At 46.7% G+C, this 23,170-nt stretch overlaps 2 protein-coding genes across 2 annotated transcripts in view; one reads left to right on the top strand and one right to left on the bottom strand.

Moving 5' to 3' along the window:
• Nucleotides 1–3,922: 3,922 nt before the first annotated feature.
• C17H17orf64 (chromosome 17 C17orf64 homolog) lies at nucleotides 3,923–11,972 on the bottom strand. Its single transcript, XM_048367108.1, has 6 exons — nucleotides 11,827–11,972; nucleotides 9,035–9,136; nucleotides 8,366–8,541; nucleotides 7,904–8,003; nucleotides 6,388–6,583; nucleotides 3,923–4,283 (listed from the first exon to the last, which is right to left on the bottom strand). Exons 1-6 carry the CDS (start codon nucleotides 11,899–11,901, stop codon nucleotides 4,198–4,200), a joined length of 735 nt encoding a protein of 244 aa, XP_048223065.1. The 5' UTR covers nucleotides 11,902–11,972; the 3' UTR covers nucleotides 3,923–4,197.
• Nucleotides 11,973–12,085: 113 nt separating this feature from the next.
• Nucleotides 12,086–23,170, top strand: part of Usp32 (ubiquitin specific peptidase 32) — a 160,899-nt gene continuing 149,814 nt past the window's right edge. Inside the window, exon 1 of the mRNA XM_048367107.1 lies at nucleotides 12,086–12,211. Coding sequence (XP_048223064.1) covers nucleotides 12,190–12,211 — 22 coding nt within the window. The 5' untranslated portion in view covers nucleotides 12,086–12,189. The remainder of the gene's footprint in view (nucleotides 12,212–23,170) is intronic.

The following is a 23,170-nucleotide window of genomic DNA, read 5'->3' as shown; positions in this document are numbered from 1 at the left end:
GAACCCAGGGCTTCATGTATAGGAGGCAAGCTCTCTTGCCCCTAGGCCATATTCCCAGTCCCCCCCCCCATGCATCTTTTATGAGGAGGGGGTGAGAATTACAGAAGCAGGAAGTAGGTATTTACAGAAGCAAGGCTTAGGAGTCCAGAGATGCTGGCTTTTACTAGCTGTGGGGCCTGAGGCAAATCCTCCTGAGTCTGGCTGCTCATCTCTGAGGTAGACACTACCTGTCCCTTGAGTTGTTATGAATATCAAATGCCTAGGCCAATACTGCCCCATTACAGACACTCTGGAAATGTTGTTCCTTTCCTGAAAGAGAGAAGAGGAAACTCAAGGTCTTCAAATTAAAATGCATATGCATGTGTAGATAGAAGAATCAACCCCTCCACAAAGATGGCACCCATATGAGTTTGCTGGTACCAAGAACAATGGCTGTTATTCAGAGTTCAGGTAACACAGTATATGAGGGATACAAGTTTTTATGAAAACAAAAAGCAAGATATTCAGAGTATGGAAAGTTTAAAATAGGGGTGGAGATAAGCTAGGCCATATTGAAGAGACATTTGCATAAAAATTGAGGGCAGGAAAGGATCACATTGTCTAAAAAGAAATGCACTCTTTACCTGACTTAGGTGACTCTAACCCCTCTGTACATCACCTTTATAAAAACAATAAAAAAAATTGTGAAATTTGAGAGCAATGAAGAAGTTAGCCAAGTGAGTATCTTGTGGGAGATTCCAGAATACAGAAACAGCCAGTGAAAAAGACCTGAATAGGGGCTGGGGATATGGCCTAGTGGCAAGAGTGCTTGCCTTGTATACATGAGGCCCTGGGTTCGATTCCCCAGCACCACATATACAGAAAACGGCCAGAAGTGGCGCTGTGGCTCAAGTGGCAGAGTGCTAGCCTTGAGCAAAAAGAAGCCAGGGACAGTACTCAGGCCCTGAGTTCAATTCCCAGGACTGGCCAAAAAAAGAAAAGAAAGAAAAAGAAAAAGACCTGAATAAGGAGCTATGCCTGGATTTTGTATGTCCTCCAAAGGCCCAGGTATTCAGGCTTAGCACGGTTGTGGGGTAGTGGAAACTCTAAGAGGTAGAGCCTGCCTAGGGGTAAGTCTTAGGTTACTGGGGTCATGCCCTTAGAAGAGATTGGGCCTGGGTCTGGGAATATGGCCTAGTGGCAAGATCTCTTGCCTCGCATACATGAAGCCATAGGTTCAATTCCTCAGCACCACATATATAGAAAAGGCCAGAAGTGGCACTATGGCTCAAGTGGCAGAGTGCTAGCCTTGAGCAAAAAGAAGGCAGGGACAGTGCTCAGGCCTTGAGTTCAAGCCCCAAGGACTGGCCAAAAAAAAAAAAAATTATTAAACAAGATTGGGCCCCTCTCCTTTATTGCTTTTCTCTCTTTTGCTTTCTACAGTATGAATTGAGCATCTTAATCCATCTTAATCCTTCCATGATCATGGTTATATAGTGCTACCTTATTAACCTTAGGCCCCCAAGCAACCAAACCACCTGGCCGTAGACTGAAACTTCCAAAACCATGAGTCAAATCTTTCCTGCATATAAATTAAGTTCAACTATTTTGTCACTGTGTCAGAAAACTAACATTACATGTTATGCTTAGCAATCATGAAGAAAGCAAGGATGATGGCAAAGAGATAAAAAAAAATGGATGGTGGAGGCCTGGTAGGCAAATGAGCTGTTAGAGGGTTTCAAGCAGAGCAACCTGATGTACCTCTTTGAAATCCCAGATGCTCCTTGATAAAAAAAAAAGTTAAGAGGGTTCCAAAACCAGCCTGCACCTTGCTCCTGTGCCTTTAGGTTTCCTGACTTTTCTCTAGATTGACAGGAAGCTCAAGCTGACTTCTTTTGCACATAAAATCAACCCTGGCTGGAAGAAGGCAGATGCATTACTCCACAATCCCTCTAGGTGGCGGTGTTGCCTGCAATATAGGGGACATCTCTCGGTTCTTTGCCTAAGAATTTTTGTTTTGGTTTGGTTTTTCTTTTGTTTTGGTGGGTTTTTTTTTTTTTGTTTTTTTTTTTTTGCCAGTCCTAGGGCTTGAACTCAGGGCTTGAGCACTGTCCCTGGCTTCCTTTTGCTCAAGGCTAGCACTCTACCACTTAAGCCAAAGCACCACTTTGTCTTTTTTTGTTTATGTGGTCCCGAGGACTCGAACCCAGGGCTTCATGCATGCTAGGCAAACACTCTACCACTAAGCCACATTCCCAGTCCCTGTCTAGGATTAATTAAATTTTTCAGAGGCCAGTTCCCTCCAATTAGCCAGTTTTTCTCTCCCAAGTCTTCAGTGCTTTGTCAGAACTGTCAGGTACCAAGTGAGCAGACCTGATCCCAGGCCTATTTTTTCCACTTACAACAATAAATGAAAGAGATAGAGCCTTCTATGTGCCCAACTTCTTTTTCTGGGCTTGTACCTGGATTAGACTAATATCTTTCCCTCCCTCCCTCCCTCCCTCCCTCCCTCCCTCCCTCCCTCCCTCCCTCCCTCTCTCCCTTTCTGTCTCTCTCTGTCTCTCTCTGTGTCTCTGTCTGTCAGTTATGGGGCCCAGGTAGAGTCCCTGAGCTTTTTTCTTCAAGGCTAGCGCATTGGAGATAAGAATCTCATAGACTTTCCTACCCAGGCTGGCTTTGAACCTCCATCCTCAGATCTCAGCTGCCTGAGTAGCAAGGATTACAGGCATGAGCCACTAGGGTCTGGCTTTGCGAAGTATTGTTTATGTCAACAGATGCACATACGTATTGTGCTTTTATGTTCCTTTCCTAAGAATATCCTCCTTCGGCCTCATTGTGTGTGAATGCCTGGAGACATGTATAATTTATGATGTCTCAATATACTTTTAAAAACAAAACCCATCCAGGGTCTGGGAATATGGCCTAGTAGTAAAGTATTCGCCTTGTATACATGAAGCCCTGGGTTCCATTCCTCAGTACCACGTATATAGAAAAAGCCAGAAATGGTGCTGTGACTCAAGAGGTAGAATGCTAGCCTTGAGCAAAAAGAGGCCAGAGACAGTGCTTAGGCCCTGAGTCCACACCCTAGGACTGGCAACAAAAACAAAACAAAAAAACCCATTCCAGCTATCACAAATGAAAACCATGCAACCTATATTTCTCTGGGTCTGGCTTACTTTGCTTAATATAATTTTTCCAAGTCTTTCCATTTTCTTACAAGTGGTTTAGTATTCTTTCTGATGGATGAGTAGAATTCCTTTGTCCCAGGGACCACATTCTCCTGTCCATAGGTGAGGTACCTGACTACTTAGAAAGTGACTGGCATATACATTTTATTTATTTATTTTGGCCAGTCCTGGGCCCTTGAACTCAGGGCCTGAGCACTGTCCCTGGCTTCCTTTTGCTCAAGGCTAGCACTCTGCCACTTGAGCCACAGCGCCACTTCTGGCCGTTTTCTGTATATGTGGTGCTGGGGAATTGAACCCAGGGCCTCATGTATACGAGGCAAGCTCTCTTGCCACTAGGCCATATCCCCAGCCCCTGGCATATACATTTTAAACAAATAAAAGATGAACAAAGCTGGGCACCGGTAGCTCACACCTGCAATCCTAGCTACTCAGGAGGCTGAGATCTAAGGATCTCAGTTCAAAGCCAGCCCAGGCAGAAAAGTCTGTGAGACTCTTTTTTTTTGCCAGTCCTAGGCCTTAGACTCAGGGCCTGAGCACTGTCTCTGGCTTCTTCCAGCTCAAGGCTAGCACTCTGCCACTTGAGCCACAGCGCCACTTCTGGCCGTTTTCTGTATATGTGGTGCTGGGGAATCGAACCCAGGGCTTCATGTATAGGAGGCAAGCACTCTAGCCACTAGGCCATATCCCCAGCCCCTGTGAGACTCTTATCTCCAGTTATGCACCAGAAAACCAGAGGTGGCTCTGTGGTTCAAGTGGTAGAGTGCTAGCCTTGAGCTGAAGAGCTCAGGGACAGTGCCCAGGCCCAGAGTTCAAGCCCCATGACAGATGACAACAGCAAAAGATAAACAGAATAATGACTATTAACCAAGTATAGTAGAACTGTCATAATGATGTTTATTTCCCACCCCATTCGTTAAGAGCTGAGCATCCTTTTGATAAGGACGATTTCTTCTTTCCCCTCTTTCGTTCCCTCCCCCCTTGGACTCTCCAGGAGCTGGCATAGCTGACCCTTTTGTCCCAGTGGATCTTCTTATGGGCAGCTCGCTGGAGTTTCTGGAGTCCCCTTAATCCTTCTCCTCTTGAGTTTTATCCTTTGAGGAATCTTCTTTAAATGATCTGAAAGAGGGGTTAGAGGAGGTCTTGAGGACCTCACAAATAGTGAGGGCTCTCAGTGACAGAGCAGAGAGGCAGGTAACATCTGTAGGAGGTCAAAGCCCACTACCTCCCTAGGAGGCTGTAGGAGTCACATGAGGCAAAAATGCAAAGCACCTGCCATAGAGACAGGCTGGCCTAGAATGCCAGACCTCGCTTGCCTATCTGAATCTGGGGCTCCTTGGCTGAGCATTGTCTGAGAGCAGTTTTCTTTTTCTTCTTTCTTAATGTACTGGAGTTTGAATTTAGAAGTCTTCGTGCTTGTTAGGCAAGTGCCCTACCACTTGAGGCACACTCTAGTCCTTTTTCTTTTAGTTTTGCCTTTTTTATTTTTCTTGTTTGTTTTGATGTATGTATGTATGTATGTATGTATGTATGTATGTATGTATGTATGTATTGCCAGTCCCGGGGCTTGGACTCAGGGCCTGAGCACTGTCCCTGGCTTCTTTTTGCTCAAGGCTAGCATTTTACCTTTAGAGCCATGACACCACTTCCAGCTTTTTCTATATATGAGGTGCTGAGGAATCGAACCCAGAGCTTCATGTATACGAGGTGAGCACTTTACCACTAGGCCATATTCCCAGTCCTATTTTTCTTTTTTCTGATAGGGCCTTGCACTTTTGCCCAGGCTGGTCTTTGACCTCAATCCTCCTCCTTCCACCTCCTAAAAAGCTGGATTAACACGGGGCTGGGAATATGGCCTAGTGGCAAGAGTGCTTGCCTCATATACATGAAGCCTTGGGTTTGATTCTTCAGCACCACGTATACACAAAAAGGCTAGAAGTGGTGCTGTGGCTCAAGTGGCAGAGTGCTAGCCTTGAGCTAAAAAGAAGCCAGGGACAGTGCTCAGCCTCTGAGTTCAAGCCCCAGGACTGGCAAAAAAAAAAAAAAAAAAAAAGCTGGATTACAGATGGGAACCATGATGCCCAACCCTGTCCATCATTCTCAGAAATATCATCATATACTTGTTGATTTATGCTGAAGGCACCCTGGCTCTGGGCCTCCCTAGCAGCATGGCCCAGGTCAGTTGCCATTAACTTGCTATTGCTCCTGCTGAGAGTACCTGGGCCCAGGTGGTGCCGATGAAGGGTTGATCCTGAGGTCACCTAAGGCCTATTGTCCCTCAATAGTCCCCACCAGCTGGGCCTTCAGAACACCTGAGTCCACCTGGGGCTCAACTTCTGAGGTCCTTGGGCCACCTTGTTGGCCTTCACTTTCCTCGTGGTAGCAGAACAAGGACAGTTAACTGTGGCCCAGGAGCCAGTTCCAGAAGAGAGAGTGGGTGGGGGCGACCATCTTCGTGTTCAGTGTGTGCAAGGAGTCTTCCTGGGTGCTAGCTTGGCCTGAGTCCTCACTAAAGAGAGAGTGTTCTCTCTGGCTCCCACTACCTCTGTGCAGACAAGCAGGTACAGCAGTCATGGCCATACTGGCAGAGAGAGACATTCCCATGCTATGTGACTCGCTCTAAGAATGAGTTCCCTTTTTTTCTTTGTATCCCATCCTGCCCCAATAGTGAGCATCCTGTTGCTTTCCATAGATAACTTCCTGGAGTCTACCCTCTTGGCCGCTAAGAAACTGGCCCCATCCTGCTTCTAGGCATGGGGGAAATGTCTTTATTTGAATGCTAACTGAAAAATTCAGGATTCAAAACCATATATATTGAAAGGATATGTCCTGGTATTTTTAAGAAACAAAAACTAGCTGAGCACTGGTGTATCACTTATAATCCTAGCAACTCAGGAGGCTGAGATCCAAGGATCATGGTTTGAAGTCAGCCCAGGCAAGAAAGTCCATGCGACTCTTATCTCTAATTAGCTGGAGTGAAGCTGTGGCTCAAGTAGTAGAGTGCCAGCCTTGGGCACAGAAGCTAGCATCTGAGGAGGCGCTAAAGATAGAAAAGACTGTAGAGAAGCGAAAGGAAGAACAGAAAGAACAATGCAGGATGGATGAAGAGAAGATGGGAAGGAGGAAAAGACCTTTCCATGTCAAGGGGGGGCTTCTGGTTGCTCCCACTCTGTCCACAAACCCCTGGTCCAGGCACTACCTTGAACACCAAGTGGGGACTTACCTATCCCGATGGAGTCCTGCTCCATTGGCTCCTCCAACATGGCGTCGCGATGGCCCGGGGCCTGCATCTTGGACAGCCGCTCCTTCATGCCACTGAGGTTGCAGCGCAGCCCCCAGGCATCGCACAGCTTGGGCAGGCTGTCCTCTTGGTCCACCAGCAAGGATCTTTCTCGCGCGTCCACGGGGCAGAATGCCACCTGCAATGGGGCCACAGGGAGGCGCAGTCTGAACAACACAGTGCCTGTCCTGTACGGTGTTGAGAGACTGCCGAGTCTGACTGTATGTCCCAAGTGGCTGGCCAAAAGATGAGTGGGGTGAAAGAGTCACAGAAGAAAAGGAAGAACCTGGAGACCTGAAGTTAGCCTGCCACCTGTCTTTACCAGGGTTGTCTCTTATTTGTTTTTTATTGTACTACTAGTGAGTGTGTGTGTGTGTGTATGTGTGTGTGTGTGTTCCTCTATGCGTTGGCTTTGTCCTTAAGCTTTTTTGCTCAAGGCTATTTCTCTGCTGCTGGAGCCACAGCTTTACTGCAGCTCTTTCCATGGTTAATTGGAGGTTAAAAGTGTCACAGACTTTCCTGCCCAGATTGGCTTCAAACTGCAGTTTTTAGATCTCAGCCTCCTGAGTGGTTAGGATTACAGGTATGAGCCACTGGCACCCAGCTTCATGTTCACATAGGATGAGTTCCCTATCTTAATTTCAAGCAAATTAGTAAATACATGCTTTTTTTTCTTTTTATTTATTTATTTTGCCAGTCCTGGGCCTTGGACTCAGGGCCTGAGCACTGTCCCTGGCTTCTTTTTGCTCAAGGCTAGCACTCTGCCACTTGAGTCACCACTTCTGGCCATTTTTTGTATATGTGGTGCTGGGGAATCAAACCCAGGGTTTCAAGTATACGAGGCAAGCGCTCTTGCCACTAGGCCATATCCCCAGCCCCTTATTTTTTTTCTTTAGCTATAATTTTCTAATATAGAACTTTATTTTCTTTTTCTTTTCTTTTTTGCTAGTCCTGGGGCTTGAACTCAGGGCCTGAGCACTGTCCCTGGCGTCTTTTTGCTCAAGGTTAGCACTCTACCACTTGAGCCACAGCATCACTTCCGGCCTTTTATGTTTATGTGGTGCTGAGGAATCGAATCCAGGGCTTCATGCATGCTAGGCAAGCACTCTATGCTAAGCCACATTCCCAGCCCAAGAGAAGGACTCTTTAGGATGAAGTGGGGCCTGCTTCTGTTGACAGCTGCTGTCCTCAGCCATTCCCTCTCACTCATGGCTGCTCAGGGCTGTCCTGGCCCCTGCCAATCTCAGAGTGAATAAATGTCAAGAACTTCCCTAGTCAGCCCTGCTTGGTGCCCAGGGCAGGGGAAGGGGCCGTAGGACTCAGGCAGAGCCATAGTTAGGAGCCAAAGGGGCCAGGCTGCACCAGAGAGTTATGCAATTCCAGCCTTCCCCAGTGATGGAGTAAGAACACGTGGACCAGACCTCAGCAGGTTCCTGGAGGAACTTTCCCTAAAGCTCACCAGGAACTTGGCTGTCTGATTGGTTTTGGTGTACTTGTAGAGCCGGCGAAGCTGCTTTGCTTCCAGTTCTGAGAAGAGAGAGACGAATCGCCAGAGCATCCTGCAGAGAGAGACCCCAAGATGCATAAGGCCCAGTACCACCCTTCTCCCCTGTGACCCAGGACCCATTCAGGGAGGAAAAGGCACCTGTTGCTTCCTTGGTTTGAGTGGGGGAGGGGAGGTTGGATCTGCAGAGCCTGAATAGCATATGCTGGTACATTAGTTTTAGGGTACAGGGTGGGGTTTTGTCCATGAAGTGCAGTTACTGGTACCCTGATAAATAGAGGGGCCCTGTTCCTTTTGCTCTGTCTTCTCCAAGATCCTATCTCATCTATGTAAAGAGGGACTGGGGCTCTTGACAGGATACGACCTTGAATGAAGATGGGTGACCTGAGAGGGGGTGAGTGGAAGGACACTTCTTACTTCTTCCAGTGCTTAATTTCCCAGGCTCGGCAGTAAAGCTGCAGAAAGGTGTTGATGTGGTCCCCCAGGACCACAAGGCTCTGCTTCATGTACTTGAGCCTCTTCTTCTGGGGGAGGTCCTTGGGCAGGTTCAACTTGCGCAGGTACTTCTTCAGCGGTCTAAGGTATTCTTTACACTGAAAAGACAGCAAGCAAGGTGAGGGGCCTTGGGGAGGTGATTAAAAAATGATGGATGGGCAGACTTTTTTTTTTTGCCAGTCCTGGGGCTTGGACTCAGGGCCTGAGTACTGTCCCTGGCTTCTTTTTGCTCAAGGCTAGCACTCTGCCACTTGAGCCACAGCGCCACTTCTGGCTGTTTTCTATATATGTGGTGCTGGGGAATCGAACCCAGGGCTTCATGTACAGGAGGCAAGCACTCTTGCCACTAGGCCATATTCCCAGCCCTGATGGGCAGACTTTAGTGAGAGAAAAATTAGCCCAGCTGCAGCCCCTCCTGGTTCAGAAAGGACTATGTGGGTTCAGCAAGGAGTCTCTCCAGGAGACTTCTCAGACCATTTCCATCCAAGAGTGTGACAAGTGGGGCGATGACCTATGGAACTCAGGCCAGTCAGTTCTTCACAGGGGAATAGGAAACAGGGGCTTGAACTCAGGGTCTGACCCCTTACTCACAATTTTGAAAGTGTCCTGGCCCAAGCCCTTGGCATGGCGGACGAGTGAGTCTCCAGCGGGGATGGTGCTAGAGCTTCTCTCTAAGCAGGGCACACTGGTCACCTGGGAGGAAACAGGTACAGTCAGCTGAGCTCCTTGGGCCATTGCTCCCAAGGGGCAGTGCTCTAAAACCTTGGCTCAAATGGCAACCAAAACCCTTCTCCATCTCTCTCTTCTTCTTGACCCAGCACTGATGTGAGCCCTTTGAAAGAAACTCATCTGCTTAAGAATCTATAGCAGGTGGTAGAAGGATCTAGATCCAAAGTGGGCCCCAGGCAAAAGTGTGAGACTTTACCTGAAAAACTAAAGCAAAAAAGAAATGAGGATGTAGTTCTGGCTCAAGTGGCAAAGTGTTTGTCTAGCAAGTATAAGACCTGAGTTTAAACTCCACTACCACCACCCAAAAAAGATCTTGAAATATTCTGCTTCTTTTATAATGATCATAGCATGTTAGGCTAGGTAACTTTATAGAGCTCTTGATAAACTCCTTCTATTCTACTAAAAATTCTGGGAGGTTACATAGGATTACCTTGGTTACAAATGAGAACTCCAAGACATCAAAAGATTTCCAAGATTCCTTGGAGGAAAGAGCAGGGCCTTGTTTATTTAGTTAGTTATTTTTGCTAGTCTTGGAGTGTGAACTCTGGGCCTGGCCACTGTCCCCGAGTTTTAGTACTCAAGGCTAGATAGAGTTCTATTACTTAAGCTGCAAATCTTGTTGTTTTTTTTTGCCAGTCCTAGGGCTTGAACTCAGAGCCTGAGCACTGTCCCTGGCTTCTTTTTGCTCAAGGCTAGCACTCTACCATTTGAGCCATGGCGCCACTTCCAGCTTTTTCTGTTTATGTGGTGCTGAGGAATCAAACCCAGGGCTTCATGTATACGAAGCAAGCACTTTACCACTAGGCCATATTCCCAGCCCGCAAATCTTCTTTTTCTTGGGCGAGGGGTGGGAAAGTTAATTGGAGATAATAAGTATCATGGACTTTCCTACCCAGGCTGCCTTTGAACCCAAAACCTCAGATCTCAACCTCCTGAGTAGGAAGGATTATAAACTTGAGCTATTGGTGCCCAACCTATGTTTTTCCTATTTTGATTTGTTATTTTTGTTTTTGTATGTGTGTGCCAGTACAGGGGCTTGAACTCAGGGCCTGGGCACTCACTGTCGCTTAGCTTTCTTGCTCTAGGCTGGTGCTCTACCACAGCTCCTCTCTGACTCTGGTGCTTAGTTGGAGATAAGTGTCTCAGTGGACTTTCCTGTTGGGTTAGCTTTGAACCTTGGTTTGTCCTTAGATCTCAGTACCCTGAGTAGCTAGGATTACAGGAGTGAGCCACCAGTACTCCATGTATATTTCGTTCAGCAAACATCTATCGACTACCCAAGTCTCAGGTATATGTCCTTATATCTTCAGGGCCATGGCATGGATCTGAAGGGCATAGAGTGACAGTGGCTACCAGAATCTTTGACAGCAAAAATGTGGGGGCAAAAGGGGCTGGGAATATGGCTTATTGGTAGATTGCTTGGCTAGCATGCATGAAGCTCTGGGTTTGATTCCTCAGTACCACATAAACAGAAAAAGCCAAAAGTAGCACTGTGCCTCAAATGGTAGAGTGCTAGCCTTGAGCACAGAGAGGCTCAGGGGTATGAGCCCAGGTCCTGAGTTCAAGCCCCAGGATTGAAAAAAAAAAAAAAAGTGGGGCCGAGAGAGCAGACAACTCATTGGTGGAAACAAAGTGACTGTGAAATACTGCTAGAAGTTGGAGCAGCTTGGTTAGAGTGACATGACTGGGTTTGCATCCAACCTTTCTCAGCTTCTTAGAAACACTTGTGTTCTGGGACTGGGAATATGGCCTAGTGGTGTAGTATTTGCCTCGTATACATGAAGCCCTGGGTTCAATTCCTCAGCACCACATATATATAAAGCCAGAAGTGGTGCTGTGGCTCAAGTGGTAGAGTTCTAGCCTTGAGCAAAAAGAAGCAGTGCTCAGGCCCTGAGTCCCAAGCAACAGGACTGGAGAAAAAAAAAGAAAAGAAAAGAAAAACAAAGAAACACTTTCCTATATGTCTAGGGGGAAGAAAGATGTTCCACCCATCCAGACTCTGAAGGGAAATGGAGGATAGAAATGGGTATAGAAGTGGTGGGATCAGGGACAGACAGGCCCTCCAGGCCCTAGAGAGAAGGGACTCTGGTAGGTGTCTAGTACACTGGATAACCACACACACAACCATGCACTTGGATAGGACCCTCTCTCTAGAGTCCTGGCGATCACTCTCTGACAGGCATGTTTATCACCGCTTTCACTTTCTTTTTTTCTCCCTCCAGGCAGTGTCCAGCTCCTGGCCTACACTCCAGGTCATCTGTTTGAATGAATTATATTCTCTTGCTCTGGGTCCCTTGCTAATTTATGAACCCTATTATTTCCCCTTCCTCTCCCCCACCCCCCTTTTACTCCATCTCCTCTACTTCAAAACCCACCCCTGGGAGGGACCTTCCTACCCTTGGGAGGGGGGTGGGGAGTAGAGGGGGGAAGGGGTTGTCCCTCATCATCCCATCTTTCTTTCTTTCTTTCTTTCTTTTTTGCCTGAGCACTGTCCCTGGCTTCTTTTTGCTCAAGGCTAGCACTCTGCCACTTGAGCCACAGCGCCACTGTATATGTGGTGCTGGGGAATTGAACCCAGGGCTTCATGTATACAAGGCAAGCACTCTTGCCACTAGGCCATATCCCCAGCCCCATCATCCCATCTTTCTAGTCACCTTCTCTAGTGGCTTGTCTCCACCCCCCTGCCCATCTGAACCCTCCATCTCCACAGGGGTGCTGGAGGGCTCCATCCAGGCAGGCACTCCTCAGATTCCCCCTTGGCTTCTGACCCACAGCTGCTGTGACCTTGAGTAGTCTCAGGGAGTGGACCTGGTTGGCTCCAGAACTCGGAGCAAAACCATGGCAACTGCCAACACAGAGCCCGGCCCCCTCCCCCTCCTGCCCTCTCCCGGCCCTCCCCGGCCGTCTCCGGCAAACCACACGCCGGGCCGCCGAGCCACATGGGCTGGGCAAGCTGAAGTTGGTCAGGGGACCCTGCTAAGCCGCAGGGGCTGGCACCCCCTTCTCCCAGGAGTCAGATGCCGTTGATTTTGAACCCTGGTAAGGCTTTGGAAGCAACTGTCCCGCGTGGGAACCATTCCTGCCCTCCTCGGTCACACGGGGCGGGGTGGGGGGGTGGTCCCCGAGGGCTTGTAACATTCCTTTCCGGATTGGGGACAAAGGTTGAGAGAGAAGGTGGGCTGTTTCTTCCTCGGGACAGTCTCCGGGAAGGTAAGGCGTTGGGGGTCGGGACTGTTTGGGGGCGCTCTCCCGGCCCCTCTTCCCTCGGGATGGGTATAGGTAGGGACCCCGTGGCGCACCGGGGGCGCAGAGGTTGCTCTCTTGCCTTGGGGCCGCGGCCGCTAAGTGGTTGCGGGGGTTTGCCTCGGGCTTTCCCCACCAGCGCGCCCTCGGGGGCGCGGTGGAGCCGGGGTGCGCGGCGTCCGGGCGTCTCCGGGGTGCGGCGGGCCGGGGGGCGCTGGGAGGCGCGGGGTGCAGCCGCGGGGTGCAGCCGGGGCCTCTTCGCCCCCAGCGCGGCACCGGCGCCCCGCGTCCTCCGGGGCTGAGACCGTTGCAGCCGCCGTTCGCTCACCCGGGCCTCATCTTCTTCCCGGAGCGTTGGATTCCATCGCAGGAACCTTCTACCCTCCCCTGCCGGCCCGGCCCCGCTCCGGCCTGGGCTGGTCTCCCTTCGGCCCCCCAACAGAGACACCTGCCCAGGACCGGGCCCGGTGCAAGGCCGGGGGTCGTGTGTGTGTGTGTGTGTGTGTGTGTGTGTGTGTGTGTGTGTGTCTGATCCCGTCCTACCTGTTCTTTTTGTCTTCTTTTCTCTCTCTCTTTTTTTTCTCTCTTTCCTTCCTTTATTCTTCCTTCATCTTTCTTCTTCCTCTTCGTGGTCTTCCCTCCTCCTCCTCTTTCTTCTCCTCTTCATCTTTCTTCCTTCTTCCTCTTCTTTTTCGTCTCCATTTCTTCTTCACCTTCTTTGCTCCTGCTCCTCCTCCTCCTCTTCTTCTTCTTCTGGTCCTCGTCCTCCTCCTCCTCCTCCTCATTCCCCTCCTCCCCCTCCTCTTCCTCCCCCTTCTTCCCCTCCGCCTCCTCCTCCTCCGTTTGAATTCAGGGCCCCAGTGCTGTCCCTGTGCTAATTTTTGCTCAAAGCTAGCACTCTACATCTCCATCTTGCAGCTTTCTGGTAGTTTGTTGGACTTTCGATCCCCAGCTGACTTGGAACTGTGGTGCTCAGATCTCAGCCTCCTGAGTAGCTAGGATTAAAAGCATGAGCCAACAGCACCCAAGGCCTTTCTTGTTGTTGTTTGTTATTGATCTTCTTTTCTTCTTCTTGTGCCAGTCTTGGGGCTTGAACTCAGGGTCTGGGCACTTTTCCTGTTTTGTTTTGTTTTCCCCCCTCAAGATTAGTGCTATACCAGTTGATCTATAGAACCACTTACACCTCTTTTGGTAGCCCTGCCTGGTCTGGTTCAAACTGTCATCTTCAGATGTCAGCCTTCTGAGTAGCTAAGATTACAGGTGTGAGTCACCAGCACCTGGGCTTGGAAATTCCTTTTCAAGTTCTCTGTGCCATCAAGCTTAGCAAATGTCTTTGATTTATTTTTAGGGGGTAAGGGAAAGAGAGAGCCATCATAGGGCCCACTTCTCTGCCTGCAAACTGGAAGGCTTGTTCTCTGAGCATTCATTCAGGATTATTTTACAGCAAAGGATTATCATGTTAGCCAGAGAAAGGGGAAAGGAGCTCTCCCATGTACTTCTATTCAGAGTGGAAATTGGTAAATGACGTGTTCCAAAATGTTCTACAAGATTTCTTTAACCCATTATTATACTTCAATAAATTAATCCTAAATTGGAAAGTTGTTGAAGAGTCTTACAGTAGTGAAATTTTGCGAACAATTGAAATGTCAGCAATAACACAAATGAAACATGACATGTCTATACAAGGGTTAGAAGTCAAGTGTTGACATGCTGCCCTGGGTGTTTATTGACATGGAAATTAAACCAAATAAGTTGTGAAGTACATGTTTCAAATATCAAGGTCATGGTGTCTCACACCTGTAATCCTAGCTACTCAGGAGGCTAAGCTTTGAAGATCAAGGTTCAAAGCCAGTCCCAACAGGAAAGTCCATGAGACTCATTTTTAATTAGCCACTCAAAGAACCAGAAGTGGGGGCTGGGGATATAGCTTAGTGGCAAGAGTGCCTGCCTCGGATACACGAGGCCCTAGGTTCGATTCCCCAGCACCACATATACAGAAAACGGCCAGAAGCGGCGCTGTGGCTCAAGTGGCAGAGTGCTAGCCTTGAGCGGGAAGAAGCCAGGGACAGTGCTCAGGCCCTGAGTCCAAGGCCCAGGACTGGCCAAAAAAAAAAAAAAAAAAAAAAAAAAAAAACCAGAAGTGGAATTGTGGCTCAAAGTGGTAGAACACTAGCCTTGAGCTGAGGATCTCAGGAACAGTGCCCAGGCCCTGATTTCAAGTCCCACTACCCACAAAAAAAAAAAAAAGGAAAGAAACAAAACAAAAACCAACGGTGACTTCTCACTGTCTTTGCTTTAAGAAAATAATAAATATCGGCTGAGAATGTGGCTTAATGGTAGAGTGCTTCCCTAGCATGCATAAAGCCCTGGGTTCAATTCTTCACTACCATATAAACAGAACAGGCCAGAAGTGGCACTGTGGCTCAAGTGGTAGAGTGCTAACCTTGAGCCAAAGAAGCTCAAGGGACAGTGCTCAGGCCCTGAGTCCACGCCCCTGGACTGGCAACAAAAACAAAACAAAACGAAAATACTAAACAACAATAATAATAATGTGCTCTACTTTTATTCAAAAAATAGTCTGGTTTCAGTTTATCAGTTTTGCCTTTTTAAAAAATTTTTGGCCAGTCCTGGGGCTTGGGACACAGGGCCTGAGCACTGTTACTGGTTTCTTTTTGTGGTCTGAGTTAAGGATATGCATCATCTTAGGAGTGGTTTTTGGCGTTAGAGGAATCTTTTAATTTGAGTCAGGTCCACCCTCAAGTAGAGACACTGAGAAAAATCAGAGTCTGGATCCAGTCATCTTGACAGAAAGGAAGGAGGCAGAGGAAGAGGGCAAGGAAGACATACCCTAACCAACCTTCCTTTAGGCCCAGGTGAGCAACTAGGGGCTTACACAGAAGGCAATCCTTGACTACGCCCACTGAAGCTGCAGTAGCCTATCCTGTGGACAGGAAGCTGTGGACAGGAAGTACCTCCTGTCCAATCACAGCAACAGGGCCTCTCCAGGCCTTTTTTCTCCCCTCCCCCCTGCAGGACAGACTGATCCAAGCACACATGCCACCATGGACATCTGTCTCTTGATCTCTGCTACTCTCAAATCACTTCTCAGAAAACGTTTGGTGCTTTTCTTTGTTCACTTGTATCTGATACTTACTGTACTTTTCCATTTAATGAAGCCCTGATTTAATTTCACTTTTTTTTGTCACAATGTTTTAATTTGGGCTTCATATGCTCCAAAAATATCTTGTCAGGGTATCAAAATAACTGCAGAATGGCAACCTCAGAGCTTTGGGGCCTGTTTCTAAACAGTGAAATGATATACAAGAGCCTGGGATCATGTCAGCCATGGGCTTAATGATTTCCATGTGGCTCTTTCTGGAAGATTTTCTTTCCTAAGATGGGGCTCAGAGAGATGAGTAGAAGAAAACCGACAGCAACAAACATTGGAGCTGGGAATGATGTTTGAGAGGGAAGAAAAATGCACCCACGTTTTGTAGTAATTTCTCCCAGAAGGACCTACCCTTGCCAAAAGGGCCCACACTTTGTGCCTCTGGTCTAGGGCACTATGTATTATGCACCTCCCTTCTGGCTGGGGTCTGGTGCAACTTGGGGACAGATGTGTTAATATCAGAGTTTTCAAGACAGTGAAAAACACCTTGTTGGGCTGGGAATATGGCCTAGTGGCAAGAGCACTTGTCTCATATACATGAAGCCCTAGGTTCAATTCCTCAGCACCTACATATGTAGAAAAGGCCAGAAGTGGCGCTATGGTTCAAGTGGCAGAGTGCTAGCCTTGAGCAAAAAGAAGGCAGGGACAGGGCTCAGGCCCTGAGTCCAAGCCCCAGGACTGGCAAAAAAAAAATAAATAAATAAAAAGAAAGAAAGAAAAGAAAAACACTTTGTCTCAGACTTTTAGAATCTCCCAAGAGGGCATAGGTATCACAGTTTTAATCGCTGTCCCAGGAAAATCTTATTTACTTATTTTGGTGATACTGGAGCAGGTATTCTACCACTTGAGCCATGCCCCAAGCTCACAGGCAATTTTTAATTTCATTTAATTAGGTGTGTGTGTGTGTGTGTGTGTGTGTGTGTGTGTGTGTGTGTATGTTGCTGCAGAGGCTTGAACTCCCTTGGCTTTTTCCATTCCAGGATACTGTTCAACCACTTGAGTCACATTTCTAATTCCAGCTTTTATTGGTGTTTAATTAGAGGTAAGAGTCTCACAGACTTTCCTGCCCAGGCTAATTTCAAGCCACATTCCTCAGATCTCAGCCTTCTGAGCAGCTAGGATTACAAATGTGAGCCACTGGCACCCAGCAAGGCAATTCTTAGTATCAGGAAATTTTTGACAACACTGGTATAGTAAACTTGAATCCACAATAGTCAGTCTCGTTTAAATTAAATGATATTGAAAAATATGGAATATTATTCATCCATAAAGAGGAGTGAGTTTCACCCCTAGACCTGTGAAAATAATTTTTAGAAAAGGATTGATATTGTAATATATGCTAAGTCATAGATGACTCTTAAGACTATAAGTGGAATGAACTACATACAAAAGAGCAAATATCTTACTATTCCACTCATAGGAATTATCTAGAGTAGACAAATTTACAAAGAGAAAGTAGAAGGAAAGTAGAAGGAAGGGTTTATGAGGAGAAGGATGGCTACCAAGTACTTCTTTGGGGTGATGAGAAGTTTTGGAACAGGTAGTGGTAACAATTGCACCACATTGTGAATGTGCTCAATACTAGTGAAGTGCATTCTTTTTTTTTTTTTGCCAGTCCTGGGCCTTGGACTCAGGGCCTGAGCACTGTCCCTGGCTTCTTTTTGCTCAAGGCTAGCTAGCACTCTGCCACTTGAGCCACAGCGCCACCTCTGGCCGCTTTCTATATATGTGGTGCTGAGGAATCGAACCCAGGGCTTCATGTATACGAGGCAAGCACTCTTGCCACTAGGCCATATTCCCAGCCCCGTGAAGTGCATTCTTAAAAATGGTCAGAATGGAAGCTGGGCATCAGAGGCTTCCTCCTGTAATGTTAACTACTTGGGAGTCTGGCAATGGGAGGATCTCTGTTTGAGGCCAGCTCAGACAGGAATGTTCTAAACAGCACTTCTCAGCCAATAACTTGGCACAATGACATGTGTCTGTCATCGTAGCTAGAGCAGAAAGCCAATTAATAAATGGAGTGTGGCCCAGACCCTTGCCTGAATAGGAGGTGAGACTCTATCTTGAAAATAATCAGCATACACACACACACACACACACACACACACACACACACACACGATGGGAAATATAGCTCGTTTTTCTTTAGACTCGAGGCCCTGAGTTCAGACTCTAGTATTGTAAATTAATTCAGCAATACTGAAATATTTTTCTATATTTTACAATAATCTTTGCTCTTGAGGCTCTGTGCATGAAGTCTGTGTGGTGGAAACATTCTCTAACGGTGTGCATGCCACCACACACATCTTCCCAGCTCTGCACTCAGTTATGTCACCTTGATGGCTGGACACTGGCTGTTATGCTAGTATTTGCACAACAGAAACCCCAAACAAAATAAAATAAATATAATAATAATAATAATTAAAAAACCCTATTGTAGGGTTGGGGATATGGCCTAGTGGCAAGAGTGCTTGCCTCCCATAGATGAAGCCGTGGGTTCAATTCCCCAGCACCACATATACAGAAAATGGCCAGAAGTGGCGCAGTGGCTCAAGTGGCAGAGTGCTAGCCTTGAGCAAAAAGAAGCCAGGGACAAGTGCTCAGGCTTTGAGTCCAAGGCCCAGGACTGGCAAAAAAAAAAAAAAAAAAAAAAAAGAAACCTCAAACACTACAAATGAGGGTCCCTTCCTACCCAGCAAGTTGACTGTTATGCACTTACTAGCACACCACTGCCTCTAACACTGCAAACACTGGTGGCTTATGCCTATAATCCTAGCTATTCAGGAGGCTGAGATCTGAAGATTGCAGTTGGAAACCAGCCCAGACAGGGTAGTCCATGAGACTTATCTCCAGTTAGCCACCCAAAAGCCAGAAATGGAGCTGTGGCTCAAGTGTGGCTCAAGGCTTGAATGATAAAACTCAAGAACAGTATCTAGGCCCTGATTTCATGCCTCTGAACAGGCACAAATCAAACAACAACAAAAAAAAGACACCTGAGGAGTAAAGAAAGATAATTTATGTAAAGGGGCTTGTTCACGAGTTTCCTACATTCCCAGCATTGGTTTCCTTGCACTAGCAGAAAGAAAAAGGAAATGAGGAACCTAGAATTCAAGTATCCACCACAGCTCTCAATAAATATTTGTTGAAATGAAGAAGTGGAGGGCTGGGAATGTGGCCTAGTGGCAAGAGTGCTTGCCTCATATACATGAAGCTGGATTCCCCAGCACCACATATATAGAAAATGGCCAGAAGTGGCACTGTGGCTCAAGTGGTAGAGTGCTAGCCTTGAGCAAAAGGAAGCCAGGGACAGTGCTCAGGCCCAGAGTCAAGGCCCAGTGCTAGCAAAAAAAAAAAAAAAAAGAAAAAAGAAATGAAGAAGTGGTTGTGGGTGAATGGATAGATGTTCTTGGTGCCAATGTAGAAAATATTATCTTAACAGCTGCCACCACAATTGCTTCTACCAAAGGAAATGACTCAAAAGCTGATGGAGCAGAAGGTGAGAGCAGAGGACATGGCAGAAATCTTGTTGCCAAGGAGAGAGAGCTGAGCTGATCTGGAAGGCCAAATGAGAATTTGGCCTCTGTTTTTGATGGAAAAAAGGATGCCAGAATGAAGAGGAGGCTAAGTGTGTGTGTGTGTGTGTGTGTGTGTGTGTGTGTGTGTGTGTGTGTGTGTGTGTTGGAAGGTGGGGGGCCCAGTGCTGCTGCAGAGACAGAAGCCAACAAGCAGACATATGAGGCTGGGGGTAAATTGGATGTGGGGTAGAATGGAGACTACAGATTCCATAGACATTTCTAGAGACAGGGTGGCTGGAAGCATTCATCAAATTGTATTTGTCTACTGCAGGGTTCAGCCATTTCTTGGAACACACAAACCTTGTGTAGAATTTTACTCTGCTAGACAGCCTTGAATATATGCTTATTTGGAATAGGATGAGTTGAAAAGAATCTGATCTTGGGGCTGAGGATATGGCCTAGTGGCAAGAGTGCCTCCTATACATGAAGCCCTGGGTTTGATTCCCCAGCACCACATATACAGAAAATGGCCAGAAGTGGCGCTGTGGCTCAAGTGTCAGAATGCTAGCCTTGAGCAAAAAGAAGCCAAGGACAGTGCTCAGGTCCTGAGTCCAAGCCCCAGGACTGGCAAGCAAAAAAAAAAAAAAAAAAAGAATCTGATCCTGTCTTGGGCCAAAGCTGTTAGTTAATAGGTAAAGGGACAAATATGACACATTACACAAATGAAAACTGTAGCAGAGGCAGAAATGCAACCAGAAGGACCACTGCGATGAGGACAATTCCTAGGATTATCCAGGTGCCTGAGGCTCATGCCTATAATTCATAGGGACTCAGGCAGCTGAGATGTGAGGATCACAGGTTGAAGATAGACAGGGCAGAAAAGTCTGTGAGAGTCTTCTCTCCAATTAACCACCAAAGAGCCCAAAGTGGAACTATAGCCCAAGTTGTAGAGCTTAATCCTTAAGCAAAAAGCTCAGAGACAGTGCCAGGATCCTGTGCATGTCCACAGCACATGCACATGCATGTACACACACACACCTGTTACAGGAAAGAAGCCTGGAGACAGATAACAAACAGACTGCATGGTTCCCTGGGTTCTGAAGCAGAAAGTGAGCACCAATTTTTTAAAAAAAGCTGCTAAAATCCAATCCAGATGTGTGGAGTTTATTTAGATATATACAAGTGTCAGCTTCTAGCTTTGACAAACATATTGTGGTAGTATGCTAACTATGGGGAAGTTGAATAAGAAATATGTAGAAACGTTTCACAAAATTGATCTGGCCTAGCAAGTGAGAAGGCCTAAGTTCCATTCCCTAGTAGTGCCAAAGAAAAATATCTTCACGGGCTGGGAATGTGGCTTAGTGGTAGAGTGCTTGCCTAGCTTGCACGAAGCCCTGGGTTTGATTCCTCAGTACCACATAAACAGAAAAGGCAGGAAGTGGCGCTGTGGCTCAAGAGGTAGAGTGCTAGCACTGAGCAAAAAGAAGCCAGGGACAGTATTCAGGCCCTGAGTCCAAGCCCTAGGACTGGCAAAAAGAAAAAAATCTTTATGACTTTCTTACAAATTGAGAATTATTTCAAGCTGGATGGTGTGGTATATACATTTGTAATTTTAGGACTGGGGAGGCTCAGGCAGAAGAATCAGGAGTTTGGGGCCATTATAGGTGACCCCCAAAGAGAGAATGAGTTTGTGACCCATTCTCAAAAAACAAAACAAAACAAAAGAATTACTTAAAAAAATTTTTTTTAAAAAGAGCAACCTTCTCTCTGTACACACACACACACACACACACACACACACACAAACACACACAAACACACACACACACACCAATTAGCTGGGCCCTGGTGGCTCATGCTGTAATCCTAGCTACTCAGGAAGCTGAGAGCTGAGGATCATAGTTTGAAGCCAGCTTGGGCAGGGAAGTCTAAGGGACTCTTTATCTCTAACTAAACAAACACCCAAAAGAGGAAGTAGAGGCTTGGCTCAAGTGATAGAAAGAGCACTAGTTTTGAGCAAAAAAATTTCAGGGACAAGGCCCAGACTCTTGAGTTCAAGCCCCAGGACTGGCAAAAAAAAAAAAAAAAAAAGTAATTAATTAATTAAGGGCTGGAATTGCAGCTCAGTGGTAGGACTGTTTACCTGGCATGCACAGGCCCTTGATTCAGTCCCCAGCACCACAAAAACACATGCATGTGTGTGTCACATGATGTTTTCTGACCAAGAGAAACCACAAATCCCTAAGTTCTGAGCTTTTCTGCCTAAGGGAACGTAATTATGTGGTTGTCCATATCATACAGCAGACCAGGTTTCAAGGAGTCTCCATTGGAAAAATTAATACCTTTCTGTTTTCTAGATTATGGTAGCCTACAAAAAGATGAGCTGAAAGGCTCAGAGTATAGCTTAGTGGCAGAGGATTTACTTAATATGTAAAGCCCTGGGTTTCATCCCAAGTAACACAACCAAAGAAAACAATAGAAACAAAATGGAGGAGGGTGCTGGTGGCTCATGCCTGTAATCCTAACTACTCAGGAGGCTGAGATCTGAGGATCTATGTTGGAAGCCAGCCCAGGTGGGAAAGTCTAAAAGACTCTTACTGCCAATAAACTACTCAAAAAAAAAAAAAAGCCAATTAACCACCTAAAAACTGGCTCAAAGTGGTAGAGGGCTAGCCTTGAACAAAAGAGCTCAGGGACAGCACCTAAGCACTGCGCTCAAGCCCCAAGAGAGACCAAAAATAAATAAACAAATAAATAAATAAAATGGAAGGGAAAGGAAGACTGGACTTTTCATCCTCTTTCCTTTTTTTTTTTTTTTTTTTTTTTTTCCAGTCCTGGGCCTTAGACTCAGGGCCTGAGCACTGTCCCTGGCTTCTTTTTTGCTCACGGCTAGCACTCTGCCACTAGAACCACAGCGCCACTTCTGGCCATTTTTGTATATATGTGCTGCTGAGGAATCGAACCCAGGGCTTCATGTATAGGAGGCAAGCACTCTTGCCACTAGGCCATATTCCCAGCCCAAGACTGGACTTTTCATTTCAGATATTGTATTTTTTTGCCTTTAGAATTTAAACCTGCCTGGCTTTGTGGCTTCCGCCTGTAATCCTCGTTACTTAGGAGGCTGCTATCAGGAGGATCGTGGTTCCAGGTAAGCTCAGGCAATAAAGTTCATGTAACTCCCACAGAAATGACTGGATGTGGTACCACATACCTGGTGCTCCAGCTACAGTGGGAAGCATAAATAGGAGGATCATGGATACAGAAAAATAAGACCCTATTTCAGTCATAACCTGAGCAAAAAGGCCTAGAGGCATAGTGGTAGTACACCTGCCTAGCAAGTACAAATCCCTCAAATCTCAGTATTGCAAAAAAACCGAAAAAGCTTAATTTGGTTATTTATTTATATTTTACTTCTGTTTCTTTCCTCATGTTCATTACGAAGGAGGCTCCATTTAAGATGACCTGGAGGTCAGAGAATATCAAGATATAGGTGGAATGAGGAAGCCAGTCAGGGACAGGAAATGAACCAGATAGAACACAGATATGAAAGATGTCCCTTAAGGCGTTCCCATGGCAGCAAAATTTATTTGCTTATCTGTTTGTCTAGTTCCAGACCTGGGGCTTGAACTCAGGGTCTGGGTGCTGTCCTTGAGCTTTTTTGCTTGAGGCTAGTTCTCTAACATAGGAGTGATAGCTCCATTTCTGGCTTTTGGTAGTTAATTGGAAATAAGAGTCTCAGTACTTTCCTGCTTGGGTTAGTTTCAAACATAGAGCTTCGGATCTAAGTCTCCTGAGTATTGAGGATTACAGGTGAGAGCCACCCAAGCATGGCTGAGGGTAAAATGTAAACCATGGTGCAAGAGACAGCCAATAAAAAAGCTCCACAAAGCCTCTGCCTCCTACCTGTGTATCATGGTTCCCTGGTCACAGGGGTGCCACATAGATGCTTCCTTCCCTTGCACACTCACTAGCAGCCAGGAAGGTCTGTACACCCTGATTCCTTGGTTTTCTGTTTAGTGGCTCTGACATTAGGAGGTGACAGCCATGGTAGGACACCCTGGAGTGGCCTTC

Source organism: Perognathus longimembris, chromosome 17 (assembly GCF_023159225.1).
Source record: "Perognathus longimembris pacificus isolate PPM17 chromosome 17, ASM2315922v1, whole genome shotgun sequence".
NCBI classification, from domain to species: Eukaryota; Metazoa; Chordata; class Mammalia; order Rodentia; family Heteromyidae; genus Perognathus; species Perognathus longimembris.
The sequence above is the reverse complement of the archived record's forward strand: the minus strand, read 5'-3'. Positions and strand labels throughout refer to the sequence as shown.

What these genes read in the sequence shown, in the direction of transcription:
- C17H17orf64 (XM_048367108.1), bottom strand. Translation starts at nt 11,901, where the DNA reads ATGGAGCCCTCCAGCACCCCTGTGGAGATGGAGGGTTCAGATGGGCAG. An exon ending in GCCAGGACACTTTCAAAATT is followed by an intron (nt 8,542 to 9,034) that starts GTGAGTAAGGGG and finishes CTGTCTTTTCAG; the next exon opens with TGTAAAGAATACCTTAGACC. An exon ending in GAAATTAAGCACTGGAAGAA is followed by an intron (nt 8,004 to 8,365) that starts GTAAGAAGTGTC and finishes CTCTCTCTGCAG; the next exon opens with GATGCTCTGGCGATTCGTCT.